At 42.8% G+C, this 21,030-nt stretch overlaps 1 protein-coding gene across 4 annotated transcripts; it reads right to left on the bottom strand.

Moving 5' to 3' along the window:
• Positions 1–600: 600 nt before the first annotated feature.
• On the bottom strand, positions 601–19,375 carry rfx3 (regulatory factor X, 3 (influences HLA class II expression)). Of its 4 annotated transcripts, none has more exons than XM_086053945.1 (18): positions 15,511–16,384; positions 15,086–15,151; positions 13,040–13,149; positions 12,860–12,948; positions 10,620–10,878; positions 9,844–9,918; positions 8,214–8,395; positions 7,997–8,131; positions 7,805–7,929; positions 7,595–7,710; positions 6,996–7,111; positions 6,758–6,912; positions 6,566–6,663; positions 6,242–6,391; positions 5,655–5,863; positions 5,420–5,573; positions 4,836–4,878; positions 601–4,644 (listed from the first exon to the last, which is right to left on the bottom strand). In XM_086053945.1, the coding sequence occupies exons 2-18, from the start codon at positions 15,138–15,140 to the stop codon at positions 4,364–4,366; spliced, it is 2,352 nt and encodes a 783-aa protein (XP_085910071.1). In that variant the 5' UTR covers positions 15,141–15,151; positions 15,511–16,384; the 3' UTR covers positions 601–4,363. The 4 variants fall into 4 exon arrangements, with proteins under 4 accessions (XP_085910071.1, XP_085910072.1, XP_085910073.1 ...); XM_086053946.1 differs by having other exon boundaries at positions 8,012–8,131; XM_086053947.1 differs by lacking the exons at positions 15,086–15,151; positions 15,511–16,384 and adding an exon at positions 19,236–19,375.
• Between the last annotated feature and the right edge of the window lie 1,655 nt (positions 19,376–21,030).

Here is a 21,030-nt window from a genome sequence, read left to right as displayed (position 1 = left end):
GCTTCATCTACCACAATAATGAACTACCGTTATGAATAATAAATAATAATCCCATGCAGTCCCCCCCCCCCTTTGTCGTTGCAACAAAATGGCGTCCATCCGTCGGGCTCGGGGCGGGGCCGAGTTAAAGGCACTGGAGTCTTGCTGAGGGTCAAGTGAAGCTGCCTGTTGTCTGGTTTCTTTTTCTTCTTTTCTTTTCTTTTTTTTTTTTTTAAGAAAGAGCTTACGTGTTTTCTGCTTGGGAATTCTCAGCTCCTATAAAAACATTTTTAGCGGTAACACAACGAAACAAGTTGTGTTGGCAGCATTAGCGTAATAAAAAAGAAAAAAAAAAAAAAAAAAAATCACTGGCTGGCACTAAAGTCTATTAAAAAAAAGTTAACAAAATGTTTCTAGCAGCACAGACCAGAAAGCACTTGATGCTCCCAAAGCACATCGATACGATTTGAAGAAAGCAAAGCCTTGTTTTTTTTTTTTTTTTTGTCTTTCTCATGTCAGGCACAAATACAAGTTAACCATTGACGGGTTGTGGATTTATACAAGAGGGAGTTGAGATTTACATTGAAACCACTAAACCCCCCCCCCCCCCCCTCAAAACGATTACGTAAGGCAAAGATCCAATGTAGTCACATAAATCCACGCCCCTTTCCACCGATTACAGCGGTTTTCAACGAAACAAGTCCGCAAAAGTCATTACGCCGAGTCTTTCTGTACAGTAGTTTTGCACTTTAGCGGGCGAATCGTTCCTCAACCATAGCCGAGCCAAACGCAATAAATATCAATAAATAAACATTAATACAGAAAAGTGGTCCAGACCAAAATAAAAGTGTTTTATAATAATAATTCCTGTAAGGAGGCTTAATCTCAGTAGTGTCCACAACATAGAAGGCTTTTAACAGTTCAAGTATAGATGGTACAGTCCACGTGCCTTTTTTTTTTTCTTTCCCTTTTTCAGTCTACTTCACACAGCTACCTCCACAATCAGAAAGCAACGCGTATATGTAGTGTAGAAGCATTGTATATATATATATATATATATTTATATATGTATACTATACATATAGATCTATAATTCATATATCTCTTTGAATATCAGAAAATATCTACTTTTGGTCCTTACTGTACAAACATGACCAAAGAGGGGTTAGGCTCCGGGAGGTGTTTGATGGGTGTAAAAACGGGAGTGAGAATGTGACAGAGGTGCGAGAAAAGAAAAAAAAAAAAAAAAGCAGGTTTTTCCTCTGTGCGGTAACAGTGGCAACGCTTTTGTGTGTTTTCGTGCGTGTGCAATAAGATTTTGGACAGACTGTGCTGCAGGTGTTATGGGGCATGGACGAGTGTAGGGGGGTTGGCACCACTGGCTTGAGGTAGGGTGACTGATGGATGTGTTCCAACAACAACAAAAAAAAAAAAAAAAAAAAGAAAAAAGAGGAGAGTTACGCATTTCTGTTCTCACACACGACTTGAAATGGCAAAGGCGAGAACAACAGCAAGGCAGAGTGGGAGTAAGAAATGAAAGCACGAGCAGAAATTAGGGACGAGCAGTAGTGAGGACGACTGTAGCGGAGGGAGAAGGCAGATAGTACGGTAGGAGGTTTTGGGGCAATGATTAATCGACAGCTTGTTGAAGATCAAATTAATCGAATAATCGTTTTGGAGACCTTGTTTCACTTTAAACTATCCAAATCTTTGGAATCTGTGCCTCTCAAGAGTAAATCTCAGGTTTCTGTAGTCCTCCATTTGCATGTTTTTTTTAAATAGTAGTAATAATAATAATTTGCACATATCTGCTTTTACTTTGGAAAATAAAAATCAACACTTTTGCCAATTTTTGGACATGTTACAGAAGAAAACAGTGACAATCTTAATATATGCCTTTTCTGCACTGGAATTCTGAAATAATGTCTTGTTTTTGAATATAAGGATGGAAATTCAAAACTTATTTATGCGATTCATCAACTATCGACAAAATAACGGGCAGATTATTCGATTATTAAAATAATTCGTTGTAGCGGTAGTAGGGAGTAAGGAGGCAGGAGTGAGCAGAAGGTGAAAGGAATGGGAGCAGGGCTGGCAAAAGGAGAAGCAGGAAATAACGGGGGGGATGCGATACCCCAAAAGACGGCGGGAACAGAAGCGAGGGCAGGAGTAGGGCTGGCAAAAGGAGCCGGAACAGGCGCGAAAGGCTAACCAGCGTCATGCGATTGAGGGAATTCAAAAGCTTAGCTGCGCTAATCTGGACCAAAGCAAAAAGTCTGTGGCATCATCCCATTGGTCCAAACGGCCCAAATCCGAAAGCATTCTCTGTGGACGAGACACAGCCAAACTGAACAAACCAAAGGAAGTGAGCCAAAGAAAAAAAAACAAAATCAAAAACAAAACAAAAAAAACAAATGGCCAGGGTGGGTGGGTTGTAGTGTGTGGACTCTGAGAAGAGCTGCATGTAAGGATAAGGCACTGTGATAAAGCCGAGGTACATTAAATCCCTGACATTCCTTCTGCTCTGTGACATGGCACACAACTATTGGCTCGCCCTCAGCCGCCTCTTGTTTACATTTATTTATTTTTTATATTTTTTTTTGGTCCTTTACACGAGATTTGATTGAGACAAAAAAACTGAAAAAAAAAAAAAAATTAATTTAAAAAAAAAAAAAAAAAAAAAAAAAAAGAGGGAGGTGGTAGGTGTTGGGGAGAGGGGGGCGGTTTTGGGGTGTCCAGAAGGCTGATTTTATGATTACGTGGACAAAGGCAAACATTACGTTCCGAGTGCATATTATGCCAGCGGCAAGGATGTGGGGGTTTGCACAGCCAAGTCGATCGAACGGTATCGCTTCTATTTACAAGAGTAGCAGCAGCGCACATATTCCTCAAGGGGAAGGGGGGGTCCATCTCAATAGGGTCGGTGGGTGATTGGTGGGTGAAAAAATCTTTATGATGCAGCTTGTGGTACAAAGGCTACCGCTGGTCAAACTCCGCACGTACGGCTACATACAATCCTCCGAAAATAGTCAGTTGCGATAACTCAGTGATTCCCAAACGCATTGTGCCGCGGGAAATTAACTTTCAACTAATTGTTTTTTTTTTTTTTTCAACTAATAATGATTTGTGAAAAAAAAGTTGTTTTGTTTATATGTGCCAGTGACGTATAATGAGAAGAACAGAACAATTAAATACAGAAGGTACATAATTACCATATTTTTTTTTACTATAAATCGCACTTGTTTTCATAGTTTGGCGAAAAGTACAGCTTAATTTTCCCTAATCGTGTTGACGGCAGCGGACAAGTTCCAGTTGGATTCAAAACTTTCATTTCAAACTAATTTTTTTCTTTGTAGATGAAAATGTCTTACCTTAACTACAATCCCGTGTCATATTACGGACAAAGGTAGAATCCCGGTCGGTTAATGTGCCTTTTGGTGCTCTGAATAGTAAATCCTTGTTGTGGTGGACGCCGCTAAACTAGCTAAACATTAGTTGCCATGACTACTTCCCCCATTTCTTTTTCTACTTAACTTTTGATGGTTGGCAAACACTGCGGCGCAACAAGGATTTACTATTTACAGCAGCAAAAGGCGCAATGAGCGCTCCTAATTCTACCTTGGGCAACAATGCGCTGCGGGATTTTAGTTAAGGTAAGCCATTTGGAAATAAAAACAAAACAGAATTTTTGATTCCAACCGGAACTCATTGACTGCCATCAACACGATAAGGGAACGGGGCTCTTGGGGGAGAGTCTGAGCTGTACTATTTTAGGTCCCCCCCAAAAATGCAACTTACTCTCCGTAGCGGGTTCTTCTTCTTCATGATGCATTTTTTGACTGCCGCGACTTATACTCCCGAGTGACTTAGAGTCCGAAGAATACGGTAACTTATGTAACCTTTTTTCCCGTGTGTGGTAGTGTGCCGTTAGCTTATTCAAGTGTCAAGTACACTACTCCCGAAATGTTGGGGATATAGTGGAAAAGCTGACTATCCCTATCCAATTATGAGTAGTGAACTGTATATGTCCTGGCTCAGTAAAGGTTGGGAAACACCGAGATAACTTATTCTAGTTTAACAGAACACAATGATAGCACCATGAGCTTTTTGGGTTGTACTAATTAGAAGTAAATCTATATACAGTGGGCCGCATTTGAGCTCGTAGACATCAGTAGTAGAAAGACGATTTTCATTTGACCCTGTGTTTCACGTGGTCCTCTTCCTCCGGAAAATTCTGCAAAGACTCAAGGGAGGACGCAGCATTCAGAACAGACACGGGAAAACCGCATCAATCCGGTGTCGGACCCGAGTGCAGACAGACAGACGTAAACGTGGAGGCTGACGGATATGTCGGCGAAGCGAGACGGGGGGGGGGACGTCACCGTCAAACGGAGGCGTAGGTGTTGCCTGTGGCGCTGCAGTGGCGGATGGTGGGCGTGCCGGCCGAGGGGGTCAGGATGTGCTCGCTGTGGTCCCGCGGGGGCTGCGGCAGCGAATGCACGATGGTGGGCTGGACCACGCCCACCACCGGGTGGGATCCGTCCTCCAGGGCGCCCACTTGGATCACCTGGATCACCTCGTGCTCCGACTTCTCGCGCTTGGCCAGAGGCTCCCCGGATTCCTCGGGCTCCTCGTCTAAATCGCTGTCCATGCCGCTGGTTTCATCTGGGGCGGGGGATAAAACCAATGTTTTCGATTTTTTAAAAAAATTTTTTACGTGACTTAATTGATCCAGCACAGTAACTTGGGGCTCGCTCGAAACTTGAAAGTTAAGACTTTCACCTAATTCTTTGAATTACTCCGATCTCAGAACTCAAGACATGTAAAGAGCAGCACGGGATGCGGGAAGGACATACCTTTATCGATGTTTGTGAGCGACAGGCTGTTCAGGCTGTCAAACTGAAAATGGAAAACAAAATCATTTTTAGCCTTCTCCAAATAAATTTGGCTGGGCTCAGGAGACACATATCCAATATGACTTTGGCAACACGTGAAACGAGCTGCATGTGTAGCCCAAATTGCACATGAATAACTCCACAAGCATCAACACTGAACACTGGCAACACAGAAGCAAAAAAATAATACAAATATGAAATGTTACATAGCAATAAGTTGGCCTGAGCTGACTTTCCCCTTTCATTGGTTGAAATGAGGCTAGCCTCCATGGGCCGTTTGAAATGATTTATCTTATTTAATAATGGACACACCTCGAATGTAGCATATGACTAATGTTCTGTCATCTGTAATCTCTGCAATCAAATTGGTAGACATCCCACACATATTGGATTTGTATCCAAATTTGGATTCCGATCTAAATATGTCAGATTCTTTTTTAAAAAAAAATCTTTCAGCTGCCGTGATGCATCTACTGCGCCACTTGAGAGAGAGAGAGAGAGAGAGAGAACAAAATTAAATCAATAAAATCACAATTTTGACATACCTCGCCCATGACGCCAATGGGTGTCTCTCCGGTAGCTTGAGCCACCCGATGCTCCACCAAGTAGAACATGTACTCGTCGTAGAGCAGGCGGATCAGGTGAAACGAACCGAAGCTCGCAGCACTGCGCAGGGTCAGGTCCCTGATGACCATCGAGCTGACGCGGAGGAGGAAACGGAGAATATAAACAGCTTGCTTTTTGCGCTGACTGGCTGTGCTTGTCTTTACGTTTGGCCACCTGTAGAAGGACCACTTGAGTAGGAACTGCCGGGCGGCTTTGGGGAAGCTGGGCCGCTGCTCGTAGGGCTTCAGTACTTGCGTGACCACATTGTCCAGCCAGGCCGCCCACTGCTCCAGAGAGCTTTGCTGCTGTAGGGTAACCTTGAAGTCCTGCTCCAAGTGCTGAACCATGCCCTCCTCGCACTGGCACACCCACGACGCTTGCTCCTGTTTGTTAACCAATGAAATGTGCATGACACAACACCACGGTTATTATTGTGAATGAAAACTTAATTGAAAAAATATTTTTGTGAAGACCAGTCGTTTTGGAAATGAGTGCCTTGTTATTTATTTATTTATTTTTGATCTTACACTAAACAAATGCTCCGTATATTTAAAAAAATATATAGCTGATACTTAAAATAATAAAAATTAATTCAAACGCAGCATTTTCCGACAAAAAAGCAACAAACCTGCTCTAAAAACTAATTAAAACTAGCCGAAAAAAAAAAAAAAAAAAAAAAAAAAAAAAAAAAAGTCAATCTAAAAATGAAAACTGACTATAATGAAAAATCCGAAACCATTATAACCCTGCACGGCACCGACCTGTACGTTGGCAAAGTCGACGCGGTTGAGGTCGCTCAGCATCTGGTTGATCTGCGACGTGTTCTGCAACACGGCACGTGCCGCTTGAGCCAGGTGGTTCAGAGAAGTGTATCTGCGTAGTGTTTGCGCAAAGGCACTAACAGCGGCAACCTGATTAAAAACACACACAAACCCCCCCCCAAAACAGAGACCCAGGTTGGTTATACCTGCACCAATCCCCACCTTTTCTTTTTTTACCTCTGAGTTCAAAAACTACAAAACATTGTTTCCATCTGTCACAAGCATTACCGCCACCTACTGAACCGGAGTGGAACAACATCACACCTTGGTCTGGATCATCCTCTGCGGAATCGCGTTCATGGCATTATTGAGCCAACTTTCCAGGCTTTTGGCAAAATTGCGAATGGCTTGAGTCAAGGCACCTGTCGAGTCAAAGGGAAACCAAAGAAAAATTTGCCTGACGACATCGCCAGAGAGGTACGATGCGAGGGTTGGCTTGCGCGACTTGTGACTCACTGGGAATGGGTCTCAGGACATCGGGGATGAGGATCTCCACGAGGGCCTGGTACATCAGATGGTCGCAGGTGCTCATCCACTTGAGGACAGCTTCGTGTCTGCACAGCGCCAGCAGCTGAGACTGAGGGAGTCGGGCTTCAATCTCACTTATGCTGCTGCGCATCGGATATAAACGCCGTCAATTTTCAGCAACGCCGGGAAAGATGCTTTGGAATTACACCCTCCGCAATGTCCTCACCTGTTTTCTGTTATAGTGGCGCCCTCTACAGAGTCGGGCGAAGTATAACGCCAGAAGGTTTGCCAAAGCTTCTCAATGAGACTAAACTGCAGGTTGATGACCACGTCCAGGATGGCCTGAGAAGAAAATGGAGGCAACAGAGACGAGCGGTGAGTAGTGGGGAACAATTGCTTTAGTCGATTGAGAGATATGAGATCACGGTTTCAAAACAAGTCGGCTCAATGACCTGATTATGATTTTCCCAAGTAAACAACTTTATGATGAGAACATTCTAAATGTCAGCAGATGGCATTTAAAAAAAAAAAAAAAAAAAGACCTTACTGTAAACACACACAACCTTTTCACAGTGTGGATCGTGACTACATTTGATTGTGTGCGTTTATTGCTTTTAGTTTGAAGACACTTGGAACTTGATGAAAGTGTACGCGACTGTAAATGGAGCAGTGCCGCCTGATATGTTGATGATGATGGCCGGTCAGTCACTTACTTACAAAGACCGGAACACGTCATCAGTATTGCCTCTCTCCGGATTTAACCCCCACATGTTACGGTACTTTCAAATCCCGAAAAAGAGAAAAAAAAAAGGAAATCCATTGTACCTCACAGTGCTCCCTGTAAAGTGATTGAAGAGCCTTGACGTCCTCCGTGCTGATGTTCTCCGGGTTGCTCTGCCCCAGGTCCAGCTCCGCAAAGTCGGGGAGTGCCCGTGACGCGTCTGTTGCCATAGTGACAGTTAAATCGCTTGCTGCGGAAGAGGATAGTTTCAAATGGTTTTTGAGATTTGGTCGATATTCAATCCGGTGACTGACCTAAGAACTGCTGGTGGTGCTGACTCTGTGCGATGACGGTCTGCTCTGCTGCCCCGGGGTTGTTGTGGCCCCCACCTGAGTAGTTCTCTGTGGGGCTGGTGTCAAACTTCTGCACCGGTTTGAACCTGAAATTGTGGGACACGCGTCAGTGTTTGGGGAAAAAAAAAACTCCGAAAGTCACAAAGTGCGTACATGACCCTGCTTGACCTCTGTTTCTGCTGAACGGGCTGCTGTCTGAGGGCCATGTACTGCATGTCCTCCTGCAGTCTGTTGAGCGGCGAGTCGGGCTTCACGCGTATACCGTAGTAATGATACTTGGAGTTCCCCCTGCGAGACATAAAACGGATCGTGACGCGGCAGGCAACAAGCACCAACGGGCCAAAGACCCGACGGGCCGGCGGGAGCCGACCTTGTCCCGAGGCGCCTTGTGCGGAGTCCCATGAAGATGGAGCGGATGAGTTTGCCGAAGGACGCGGCGTTGACGGGGTCCAGCTTCTGCTCCTGGCAGTGGCGCAGGTAGTGATTGTAGAGGGTGGATCGGGGTAGACTCACGCCCTCTGCTGTTTCGTAGTTGTCCAGCAGCCACTGCAGCTGCGGGGAAAGAAGACGCACTCATCTTAAGCGTCTTAATAGCGACGTTTCTGGTTCCTCGCTCCTCAAAACATTGAAAGCAAACCGGAGGTTGTACTCACGCCTCCATATTAAGGAGCGTCTCGATTACTTGATTAGGGTATTTTAATTTGAATATATGAATTTACATATTTTGATGAGAGTTTGTTCTATTTGGGGCAGTACTTGATACCAAAATGACTTGATTCCACTGGTTACTACGCTGAACCAACTACCTGTTTGTAAGGTTTGTAGTAATTAGGCTGATATTTCTCAAATGCATTTGGCAACATCAAGAAAATAAAAACGTTTTGATGGTTCTGCAGTTTTTCGCATTCAACATAATACATAAGTAAGCATATTTCATTCCAAATATGCACTGCGCGCATCGGGGGGTGGAGGGAGTGGGGGAGACGTCGTCTTGGGTCAGACCAATTGTACTTGTGTTTGCACCTGCAAATCTGTGAAGCGTAACAGTGTTGATATTTGAATTTAATTTAATCCCACTTGAAATTTAAAACATAAAGTGAACATTTTTGGGTGATAGTAATAATCCTTGACACGCATCAATAAAGTGACGTCATCTTTCACGGACGTCTCCATCGATGAGTAATCGTCTCATTTCTGAAAACATTTCTACCTCCTCCCACCGAGCTCCTCTGTCAATCTCCTCCCTACTGGTGGGAGCCGCGTTAGGATGTAAACAGAGGAGCGAGGACCTAGGAAGTTGCAATTACAGAAAACAGATGAGTCCAGATGAGATTCACAGTGAGTGCTAAGAACAACTGGGGGGAAAAAAAAGAAAAAAACGCACACATATAATGGCACACATATACGTAATTTCAAACTCATATTACATTACCCTTAGAAATATGTATCTTACACAGAATTGAATTTAACCCCCCCCCAAACAAAAAATGTACCGGTGTACATGGACATGCGGCCAGCAATCCAAGCTAAACTTGGCACCATCCTGACATACATACGACAGTTTAGTCTCCCAGTCAAGATGTATCAACTTACACAAAACTCATTTGACACAAATGACTACTTTCCTATTTGCCAAGACATTGGCGCCATCCTGTGGCATCTTCGGACGTTACAGTAAGAGCACAAAATTAAGCAAAAAAGATGAGAATAAATTCCACAGGAAAAAAAAAAAAAAAAAAAAAAATCGATCTGCGAACCGGTAATAGGCAGGGGTTCGCTGTACTGAGGAGGGGTAATGACACACACAAAAAAGACAGTCAACCACCGGTCTGTGATCAAAAACAAGAATTTAACCTAAACGGCTGTAAGGTAAAAGAGGGAAGCAGCAAACCAAAATAGAGAATGTGGAGTTCATAGTGGCAAGAGAAAGCGGGCGTGAGAGAGAGAGCGAGTTGAGCATAGGTCAAGGTCCAAGCGGAAGGCACAGCGTTGCAACTTACATGGCTGTTGAGCAGCGAGCTTCTCTGACTGGATAAACCCTCAGATTTTTGGAGCGTCTCAATCGCCATTTCAATCTGACAAAAACCACCAAAGCACAGGACAACAAAATGTAAGAGGAGGGAAACAAAAACCAAAAAAAAAAAGGCAGGAAGGTAAAATTAACAAATGAATAAATGAACAGTTAGGGGCCGGTGGCTAAAATAAAGAAAGTCGAGGAAAGAGCCCAGAGCAAGCGCTGGTACACCCAAGCAGAGCAGAACGAAAAATAAATTCAAAAACCAATCTCAAGAAATTGGAAGATTACGAAACTATTTATAAAATCCAGAAATCTGAATGTAGGAATGTGCCTTCTTGCTATTGAATTGACCTTTTCTAAAACATTGAGATGCACTTGTTGAATGATTTGCTTCATTAAGCTATGAAATGGAAGTTGAAAGGGATCCAATTGGCATGCTAATAATAGAACAATTGCAGACAACCCAACCTTCCAGATTTCATTGTGACAGATCCGACTAATCACAATTCCCGGATGAACAATACAAAAACACTTGTACAAATTGCATAACCATTCACTCTTCTTTTTCTAACAAGCTTTTAACCGATTCAGTGTTACTGTTTGCATAAACGAAATGGCATAACCATTCATTCCAATTGTAGAAACACCTTCCTGGTGCAAAGGAGTACACATTTCTTAACCACCTTTTTTTCCCCACCAGGGAGTCAGGACCCGTTCATGGTAGTAGAGATTTTTTAAGGACTCGTTGGGCCAACTTACAGTCGCTGGGGAGGCCCGTGCAGTCTGAGCAGCAGGGTGGGCACCGGCGTTGTCCATGAGGTAGGCACCGGAACCGCTGCCGATTACCTGAGCCCCCGCCAGGCCCATGCTCATGCCGCCGTTGCCCCCGCCGCCGTTATTGGCCATCGCATGGGAGGTGACCACCGTGGACACTTGGGACGAGCTCCCTTGCGTGTCAAAGTAGCTCCCGCCGCTGTTCTGGCTGTACAGCTGTGGCTCCGAGTATGAGTAGGTTCTTCTGTTTGGGAAGACGGCAGTTATGAGTGATTTTTGTATTTAAAGCAGGAAGTCAACCCAAACATATTTTTTTCCAGAATATGTTCCCAGCAGGCCCACTAGTTGAAACACAGCATTTTGATTAATTTTGAGTGGGTGGAATATAAGTTAAGCAGCAAAATGCACCTGTTTTTAGCCATTTTGTCGTCTGTCGACGGAAAATGACATCACAACTGCTCACAACGACCAATCACGGCTGACCTGTTTTCTGAATCCGAGCCGTGATTGGTCCTTGTGAGTAGTTGTGATGTCATTTTCAGTCGACAGAAGACAAAATGGCCGCCCCCAGAGATGGCTAAAAACGAGTGCATTTTGCTGGGAAGTCAACCCACGATGCAATATTATGTTATATGCAGCCTCACTTGTCTGAACTGGATATTCTGATTAATATTGTTTTTGTGGAATATGGATTAACCAGCAAAATCCACCTGTTTTTATACACCTCAGAGGGCGGCCATATTGTCACTTGCTCAATCATAACTCAGCTTCAGAAAACGGGTGAGCCATGATTGGTTGTTACCTGAGCACGGGAGCATCTGTGATGTCATTTTCAGTAGACAGCAAGTGACAAAATGGCCGCCCCCATAGATGGATAAAAACAAGTGGATTTTTCTCCTTAACTCATATTCCAAAACCACAATTGTAATCTGAATGCCGTGTATAGACTAGTGGGGGCGCATACAACATATTGTCCACAAAAAATTGAGGTTAACTTCCGCTTTAAGGGCCAAATTTGCTTTGTAAAAAGGAGGGATGGGTTAAAAAATAAGTTGAAATGTAAAACATGTAAAATGGTTGATTTTAATAATGAAATAAAAGCTCATGCTAAATTTCAGTGGTATTATTTATAATTAACTCATTGGATAAAAATGTGTAAAATAGTTTATTTTTACCCATATTTTCTCATTGTACTTGCAATTAGGGTGCAACCGATTTGTTTTTGGGCTCATATTGATATTAGGCAAAATAAAAATTCAGATAACTGGTTAATCGAATGATTAATTAAAAATGTAATAAATAAAATTATCTAATCTAACCCTAACCCTTTTTTGGAGCCTTTGTGCTTTACAACACTAAATAATAATAATAATAATATATGATTTACAAGCAGAACATTTGACTGTTTTACAATCCTTTGTCCTATAGTATTTTTTCAACACAGAGAAAATGGGCATTTTTTCGCTGCTGTTTTTTTGAGGGGGAATGTTTGAACAACTTATCTTTGTCTTGTTGTAATGTGCTTATAATAAACTCGAGTACAGTCAATCGGCCAGCTGATTAATCCGTCGGGCCCTACTGACTTTATTAAATTAATCACTTAATTTTAACGACGTATAAATAATAGATAAAAGGGAATAAATATCCAAATTTTGATCAACCAATTTTAGAAAAACAAACAGGAACTCTTGATTAGATAAACGCTCAATAGGCCAAAATAAAGAATGGAGCGGGCCGGATTTTCCCCACCCCTGCCTAGATCAAGCCCTTTTTTTTTGTCTTTGTTTTTTTAAACTGCATGCAGTAGTGTGGGTCTGTAAGTGATTTAGCATTTTGAGGCATACTAAGCCACCAGTGGCTCTGTGCGTTTGTGTGTCAATCAATAGCTGTGTGTGACAATTTGTGTGTATATGTCCACATGTGAGACGACGTGTATGTGCGGCTCAGCGCTTACGCGGCACCGCCTTGGCAGGCTGCCCCAGGGGGACGCCGTCTTAACCGCAGCACTTAAACAAACAGGAGGCCTACTTCTGGTCATGTTCAGGTGACTGCGTGCAGTGGAGCACAAGCGCGCTCTCGCCACTGCCACCATGTGCCCGTGACATCGATGGCAAGGCCAGAAGACTCGAGGGGCGAGCCGACAGGCTGTCGGGACGTGATGTGTGTGCGCGCGCGTGCGCGCGCGTGTGCGCGTGTGAGCGCGCAGGGGTGGAGGCCTGACTCACATGTTGCCGTTGGTGTAGACGCCACTGTTTTCTTCCACGTACTGCACCTGCGCTGGGTAAACATGCTGGACCTGTTGAACTGTCTGCGTCTGGAATGCAATGGCCAAGAAACGCATTAAAGATCCCGACGCTGGTGAACGCGGATGTCGGCGTTCGTGCGGGGCCGGTGACGGCGTTAACCTGTTGGACAGGCAGCTGCTGGGTGGAGCCGGCTGGCTGGACAGGCACGGTGGTCTGAATAGGGACGGTGGTGGTGGAGTCAGCGCCTGCTTCAGGGGTCTGCATGGCGCCTAAGAACACACACCAAAAAAAAACAAAAAAACATTGTGCGGTGTAATGCCGATAATATGTTACAAGAGTGTTTTTCATGAGCATATCCCAACTTGGCAGTAAGGGAGCGGTTAGTACGTCTGCCTCACAGGCAGAGGTTCTGGGTTTGAATCTCGGCCTTCCAGCGTTTCTCCGCTTCAGCCAAAAAAATGCATGTTAGCTTCATTGAAGACTGCCCACGGGCATTAATCGAAGTGTGAATGGTTGTTTATCTATATGTGCCTAGGAAAAGCTGGCAACCATTTTCTACACGTGACCTTTAAAAAAAACTTGGACCAGGTTTCCAAAACAGGTTTAAGTAGCTCTCTTGGCAATCGTTTGACAAGTCAGATTCCCATTTGTTTAGTTTGACTTTTTAACCACTCCGATTTCTAATTTGGCCTCGACGACGTCCCCTCATTGGCTGGTCGAAGCAAAACCTTTTAAGCCAACACTGACTAGCAAAATACATCCACAGCGATCGACGTACTATGTTTTTAATATTCAGTATTTCTGGTGAGCATGGTGCATTTTATTCACAGTTTATCACATTATTACTAAAGGCGCAGGTACCTAATGCATGGCCCACCGCACACTCATTATTCCGTTAATACGACTTTCGTATTATTACTGGAAAACCACAAAGGAGTCTCTCTGCATGTTCGCAAATTATTTTTTATTCTTCTCGGGGTGGCCCTGATACTCAGACTACAGGGTGAGAAATTTGTACCGCAAACCAAACAAAGCGCTGGCTGCTCGAACCGCGTCGAGGCCTCGTAACAGGCTCATCCGTCTTGGCGGAATCGGTGGCACCTGTTCTGTGCCGCGTGGTACTCAATGTACTGAGCAGCTCATGCATCAGCGGCACATGGTCCCGTCTCCAGGTCAGCGGCCATAAAGCCGGTTAATATGTAACAAACTCCAAATAGACGCGGCTCCTCATTGCTTTGTCAACCTGCGCGTGGACACGCTTAAAAGCCGCTCGGGTGAGGGATCGGCGGGGTAGTTTTGCCGTAAATCCTGCCGACAGCATGTAAGAACACAACTCAGTGATCATTTGTGATCGCGAGTTAATAATCGAATAGTATTTATTAGTAAGACTATGACATAGCACTTGCCTCCTGGGGGGGATAAGGGGGCTCCTCCCCATCACAGTTTCCATGAACAAACCTCTCTTGGTTAATTAAGCCGGGTTTCCTTACAGCTTCCACACTCTCCGGGGACAGCCGGCTTCTTTCCCTTTATCTTTCGTATCACACAGGGCCTTTTTTTGAGGGCGTGTTTTTTAGCTTTCACTCGCATTAGCAGTTAGGCCGGCTGACCTCCAAGTTGGAAGCCGAGTCAATCGATGCACCGGGGTGCAGAAAAGCAGGAAAACGAATAGACATTATTTTCTTCGGTTGCATAGCCTCAACTACTTCAACATACAGTAGTGACAGAATTTAATACAGTAGTGCTGCAACTAACTATTTTCTATCGATTAATCTGTTGATTAATTAATTAATCGGATTAAAAACATGTTTTAATTTCAATCCAATGATTAAAAAAAAAAAGGACATTTTTTCAAATTAACAGTGCTGAAAACATGAACTAACCATGATTCAGTTACTGGTTTGGTTCATAACATGTCAGAAGAAAATAGGCAAAAATTTTTTGTGTTTTCCAAAGTAAAAGCAAATGTTTTGTTTTGATTCGACACAGATATAAACAATCTGATATCATGGAGGACAACAGAAATCTCAATATTTACTGTTGAAACGCCGAAATTCGGAAGAGTTGGAGATGTTTTTAATAAAAAACGGTATCTAAACGATTAATTGATTGTCAAAAAAACCCGCTATCAATTAACTTGATAATGGATTGTCAGTTAATCGTAGCAACTCAAAAATAGAATGTAAAGAATTCAACAGTTTTTACCATTTCTTTTTGGCTTCAATTCAGTGGATGTTGTGCTGCTCCTTCTGGTGTACATGCCTTGGCCACCTGGTGGCAGTATAACAGATATATAAACATGGAGCCAGGCAAAACTTTGTCAGAGGTTGTTGATAATTTTGCGACAAGCGAAGGCTCTAACGATTACTCGATCAAATTAAAATAGTTGTTAATTACTTTGATAATTGATTAGCTTTCCATTAATCGATGAATTTTGACACCTCTACTTGGCAGGCTGATGCTGAATATAAATAGATCATGCTATTTTTGAACTAAAAATCAGACTCAGCCAACCAAATGATGGTTAAAAAAAAAGAGAACCCCTGCATCACACAACTAAATTCCCGGGTTGCCTCACCCCAGCCCCCTCCACACACACACACACACACACACGCACACACAAAACACACCTTCTGCCTCAACATTCAGGCACACTCCCTTGTGGCCCACTTAAACGCTGTGCTCCGCCGAGCAAGTGCAAGCCCTACAAAGACACACAGGAACAAAAGAGACAGAGGAGGGCAACATTTTTGTGCCCTGCACCCGCACGTCCAATTCAATTCCTCTTGCTAACGTGACAATGACGACAAGCGCGAGGTTCCCCCTTTGAGAAAATGCTCGCCGATGTACTTTTTTAGCAAGTTGGCAAGACTGAGTCATGACTTTTTAGAGCAGTTGAACAACTTTACACAAGGCAAGGCGGGGATCTGGTGACAGCATTGCAGAGAAACATGAATATTGCAATTCATGAGAATGCAATATTATTACTTAAAATGCTAAATAAAATTGTATTTTTTTCCCCCACTTTATGAGAGAAGGAACTTAATTACTAAAATAATCGTTTGTGGCAGCCATAGTTGTACATTTTTAAATCGGAATATTACGAATTGTCTTGCAATTTTATGACTTCATTTTTATCAAATTAAACATTTTGCAATAAAGTTGTAATTTTACCAGAATTTGTAAACATGTTTAGAATTTATTTCCTAATAATATTACGTTTTTTAATACGAATATTGTGAACATTTTCTAGTAATATTATTATGTCATGTTCGTATTATTGTTAGAGTGTGGATTTTTTATTTTTATTTTTTTAAGCGGCTGCCTTGATCGCCCGTACTTGCTTGCATTTTGGCCGCTCAGACTTCACGCTTCCTTATCTAATCTAAAGGTATGGTTCCAAATCAGGGCCAGTGCCGGTTCTGGCAGGGCCATCACAACTTGGCTCATGGTCAGACCCTAGTGGTACAAAAACAATCCAACGGTTCCATTTTAACATACTAGAAACAGAAATGTTACATGACCCCCCCCCCCCAAAAAAAAAAAAAAAAAAAAAAACCAACAACAACAACCACCCTGGCTCATGCGGTCATAAGATCAGATGTGGCTTTGGGCCAGAACACGCTCTCCACTTACACTGACAACCTAACATGTCTGTCTGTTTGGGTCAGGGCAGAAAGCAAACAGAATACAAGGCGCATACTGCTGAGCCATGAAAATGGATGGCTGCATAATTGAATTAATCAGCCCCCTCTTTTAGTGATTGGAAATGCAACAGGATCCGGGCGGCAGGTGGCATGACGCTATTCCTGCCCGACCAGATGACAGGTAAGAGGTAACATGAGCTGATTACTACAAGTCCCCAAAATTGTGTGTGTCGCCGAAGAGGGAGAAGTGGGGAAGGGGCCCGGGGTGGGGGGGTTTGCGCAACACATTTTTGGTTGTACATGCCGACAGATCAATACGTTTGTATTATTTACTACTGTGCTACTTTAATCTAATCGCTTTGGCCTTTGTGAGGTCGCTACAATGCGCATATCTTGCGGGTCTTTTCGAGATGCGTTCAAATAGATCGAGGTGGTACCACCTGTCGCAACCAACAACCCCCCCAGGCCCCTCACCTGCTCCCGCTTTCACCTGATAGGAAGTACGTAACAGCTGGTAAAAGAGACACTAAATGATAATAATTTAAAAAAAAAGGCAAAATGGAAAAGAATCATTAAACGAAAGAGATGTGTGAATGTAATGCTTTGTAGTTATTTCAGTAATATTTAAAAAAAAAAAGAGTATTGACACCGTTTTGTAACATACAACGATGTAATGATCATGATACAGAAATTTTACAGTAAAAATAAGCTAAAAGTTGTCCAATTGTCATTAAGGAGCAACTAGAGACTTTTTCACAGGACAGCAGCGATATAAACATTTGACACTGTCTTGATATGATACATGGCAATATTGTTATTTTCTCACCACCAAATGCTAGCTCACACCTAATGACTTTCACAGTCTCAGACTAAAAACGGACAATTTTTTAGTTTTACTGAAGTCACAGCGTGCTCCCCGTCATCTTAAATCATTTAGTGTACAGTGGTAAGGTAATCTCAGCTGTTTTACATCAGTCTTTTCCTAGTCCTGGCCTTAGGACAATATCAAACATGTCTGATATTATCGCAAGTCTTTCAGTCTTTGTAAAATTTCAGTCTGAGACTAGGCTGTGATTAAAAACTCTTAACTTGTCTTTAAATGTCAGCAGGTTTGAGATGATAGGTTTCCAAAGGTATTATCCAAATCTTCTCAAAGTTGTCTGATGTAGAGGTAGCTTAAGTCTAATTGAATGGTACCAAATTGAACCTAGTCCGCCATTAAGACTCCACATCAGCATTATCAGGTATTTTAACGACAATGATATCACGATACAGCCAAGTACGTGACTGCAAGTAAAATCCTATATACTGTCGGTTCATATACTTGGCTTTATAAGAAAGTAACAATATTGGTATTTGATGCTGGTGTACTGACACTATCAATAGAATATGTGGCGACTGACGATATTGATACAGTCATCCCCAAAATGTAATGGATTGGTTCCATATTGAGAACTGTCATCCACTTAAAAGCCATATAAACATTATCCGGTACTTTATAACGATAATATCATGGTAAAACCAAAAATCACAATTTCTCCATAAAATTATGGTCAATTCTGTCCACTGGACATCGATGTTGTGTAAATACATACATGGTAAATGGGGTGTCACTTGTATAGCGCATTTCTATCTTCGGTACTCAAAGCGCTTCACACTGTACCTCATTTACCTACTGATGACGCGGAATCAGGAGCAACTGGGGGTTCAGTATCTTGCTCAAGGATACTTCTATATGGTCACAGTGGCTGGGGATCAAACCCACAACTTCTGGGTTGGGAGACGACCACCCTACCACTGAGACGTGCCGCCCCCATGGCCACATCGATATTTTGTCACAGCCAAAGTCAAACAGAATTCTTCCAAATTGACCGTGGTCCCCCACTAAAAAGCCACGCCGCCATTAAACGGGCAGGTGTTGCTTTTTTTTAACCTTCGTCTAAAAAAACAAACAAAAAAAAAAACGTAACTTAGCCTCGCATTATCAGCCACTTTATCAGCTTTGGAAACCACAAAGAGGGGCAGGCAGGTGGAGGAGCTAGCGACGTTGCTATCTCGCTTTTCCCACCCCTTAAGACAAAAGGGAAAGTAATGGCTTAGCTATTATCAGAGTCACGGAGAACCCCGGTTAAAAAAAATAAAATAAAAATCAAACAAACAAAAAAATACTCGCTCCGGAGTGGCTGTCGTAGTTTAACGGGAAATTGTGGTCTCATATATTTTCCATACAAGCATTGTGAATGGGGTGGGGGGGGGCGAGACACCTGCTCCAGCTGACCAGCTAGCATCAGGGAGGTGAAGGGGAGGGGGGGGCTCGCTAACCCATAGCTAACACCTGACTCGCGAGTTTTATTTTAACATTTCGATCCAAAAAAACGTGACCTCAAAGCGCATTCGCACCGGTCGGCAGTCGGCACACGGTCTCCACGGCGCGGACGAGCACCCCCCCCCCCCCCAAAAAAAAACAGCCGAGGCGGTGTTTAGCACGCAAGGCTAACACGTTACAAAGAAGCACCCTCGCTAGCAAAAACTGCTACCAGCCACACAGTCAGCCGAGCGAGCCTCCAGTGGACAAAAAAAAAGAAAAAGAAAAGGAAAAAAAACAACAACTCCCAAGCACCGCGTTCACGTCTTACAGAAATAAGAGGAAGCGTTTGAATGAGATGGTAACCAACAAATGGGAGTAAAATCAAAGGTTGTTTGCAAACCTGCTTGTGGAGCGGCGGGTGAATATGAGGATGGTGGCGGAGGTGGTAATGATGAAGCGAGAGCTTGTTGTTGGTGGGTTACAGTCGCCACGACTACGGTGGCTATGGCGCTGCCTCACCGGGCAACAGTTGCTAGAAAACTCCCCGCCAACTGGGAGGAGATTAGCTCGCCCTCATTTAGCGGAAATAACGATGATAATAGTAATAATAATGATAATAATAATTAAAATAAAATAAAAATGAACGCCTTTTTGTTCATTTGACACCACATACATACGTGGGCAGTGCTTTAATGTGTCGCTCAACTCCAGCAAATGGTGGTTGTAGGGCAACATCAGACTGGTTTAATAGCACCAAATCAGCTACAAGCAGCAACAATTATCATTCTAACACAAGTGTACATATTTTTAAACTAAGCAAAGGTGGGGAAGAAGTAATTGAACCTTGTACTTAGGTAGCAGTGGATAGATATCGTGTTTAAAAAAGGAAAGAAAAAGGTAAAATTTAAGTGAAAAGAAAAAGTACAAAAGTAAAAAACAAGAAATATTTTTTTTTGTTATATGGGCCGACAATATATCGATAACTTGGCAACAGAGCTGGACGGTATGGCTTTAAAATCTTTTCCCAAACTCTGTAATTGTCTTGAAACATACATGCAACCAATTTACTGAAACCTTTTTCATTAGCATAGTAGAATAAAAAAAGTGAATTACATGACTCAGCATATAAGACATATTCAAGCTAAATACTTTGACATCAGATTAGTTTATTACTTTACTTCAAAACAAAAGACAAAAATACAATGAATAGTCTGATTTTCAAACATGTTGGTGCCAAGTCTGGCTAGACTTTTTATATCCCCAAAATGTTTATAAAGCACAATATTATAGAGTGCTTTTTTCCCTTATTTTATTTTATTTTTTTGTGGAGGCTGGAACAGAATAATGGCATTTAAAAAAAGCTTTTTATTGCAGATTTTTGCGATTTTTATCTATTAATTTTTTTATTAATTACACCCCCTTTCTTTTATCTGTGGTTTAATCGTATTACTTTTTATTGTTGCCTGTACTGTGCACTTTGAGATTTGTTGCCCAAATGTAAAGTGCATTATACATTAAATATATTATTATTATTGTTATTATTATTATTATTATTATTAAGGAAGATGTTTTGAGGGCGGCACGGTGGACGACTGGTTAGCACGTCCGCCTCACAGTTCAGAGGTCGTGTGTTCGATCCTTGCTCCTGCCTCCCTGTGTGGAGTTTGCATGTTCTCCGCGTGCCTGCGTGGGTTTTCCCCGGGTACTCCGGTTTCTTCCCACATTCCAAAAACATGCATGGTAAGTTGATTGGACACTCTAAATTGCCCCTAAGTGTGATTGTGAGTGCGGTTGTTTGTTTGTCTCTGTGTGCCCTGCGATCGGCTGGCAACCAATTCAGGGTGTCCCCCGCCTACTGTCCGAAGACTGCTGGGATGGGCTCCAGCACGCCCGCGACCCTTGTGAGGATAAGCGGTATAGATAATGGATGGATGGATAGAAAATGTTTTGAGAGATGAGTGTTTTGAGTTACGATGTTGGCCACGGAGCAAATTAAACTTGAATCTCAAGGCACCACTTTATATGTAATATTTGAGACATTTTTGTTTGGTGGTGTGCCATGAGATTTTTCCAATGTAACGTGTGTGTCTTGGTTCAATGAAGCAGCTGAAAAACTGACCTAATAACAATAATTACAAGGGTGGATGTGGATTTTTGTATGAAATAGTCACCAAACAAACCCAAAGCAAATGCTT

The sequence above is a fragment of the Filicampus tigris genome, chromosome 15, assembly GCF_054856515.1.
Source record: "Filicampus tigris isolate MCC_2025a chromosome 15, RoL_Ftig_1.0, whole genome shotgun sequence".
Classification (NCBI taxonomy): domain Eukaryota; kingdom Metazoa; phylum Chordata; class Actinopteri; order Syngnathiformes; family Syngnathidae; genus Filicampus; species Filicampus tigris.
This window is presented reverse-complemented; position numbering and strand designations above follow the sequence as displayed.

Coding starts and splice junctions, on each gene's coding strand:
- rfx3 (XM_086053945.1), bottom strand. CDS start 15,140: ATGTACACCAGAAGGAGCAGCACAACATCCACTGAATTGAAGCCAAAA. Junction 12,949..13,039: donor AGCAGCTGCCTGTCCAACAG/GTTAACGCCGTC, acceptor ATTGCATTCCAG/ACGCAGACAGTTCAACAGGT. Junction 6,392..6,565: donor AGAGGATGATCCAGACCAAG/GTGTGATGTTGT, acceptor GTTTTTAATCAG/GTTGCCGCTGTTAGTGCCTT.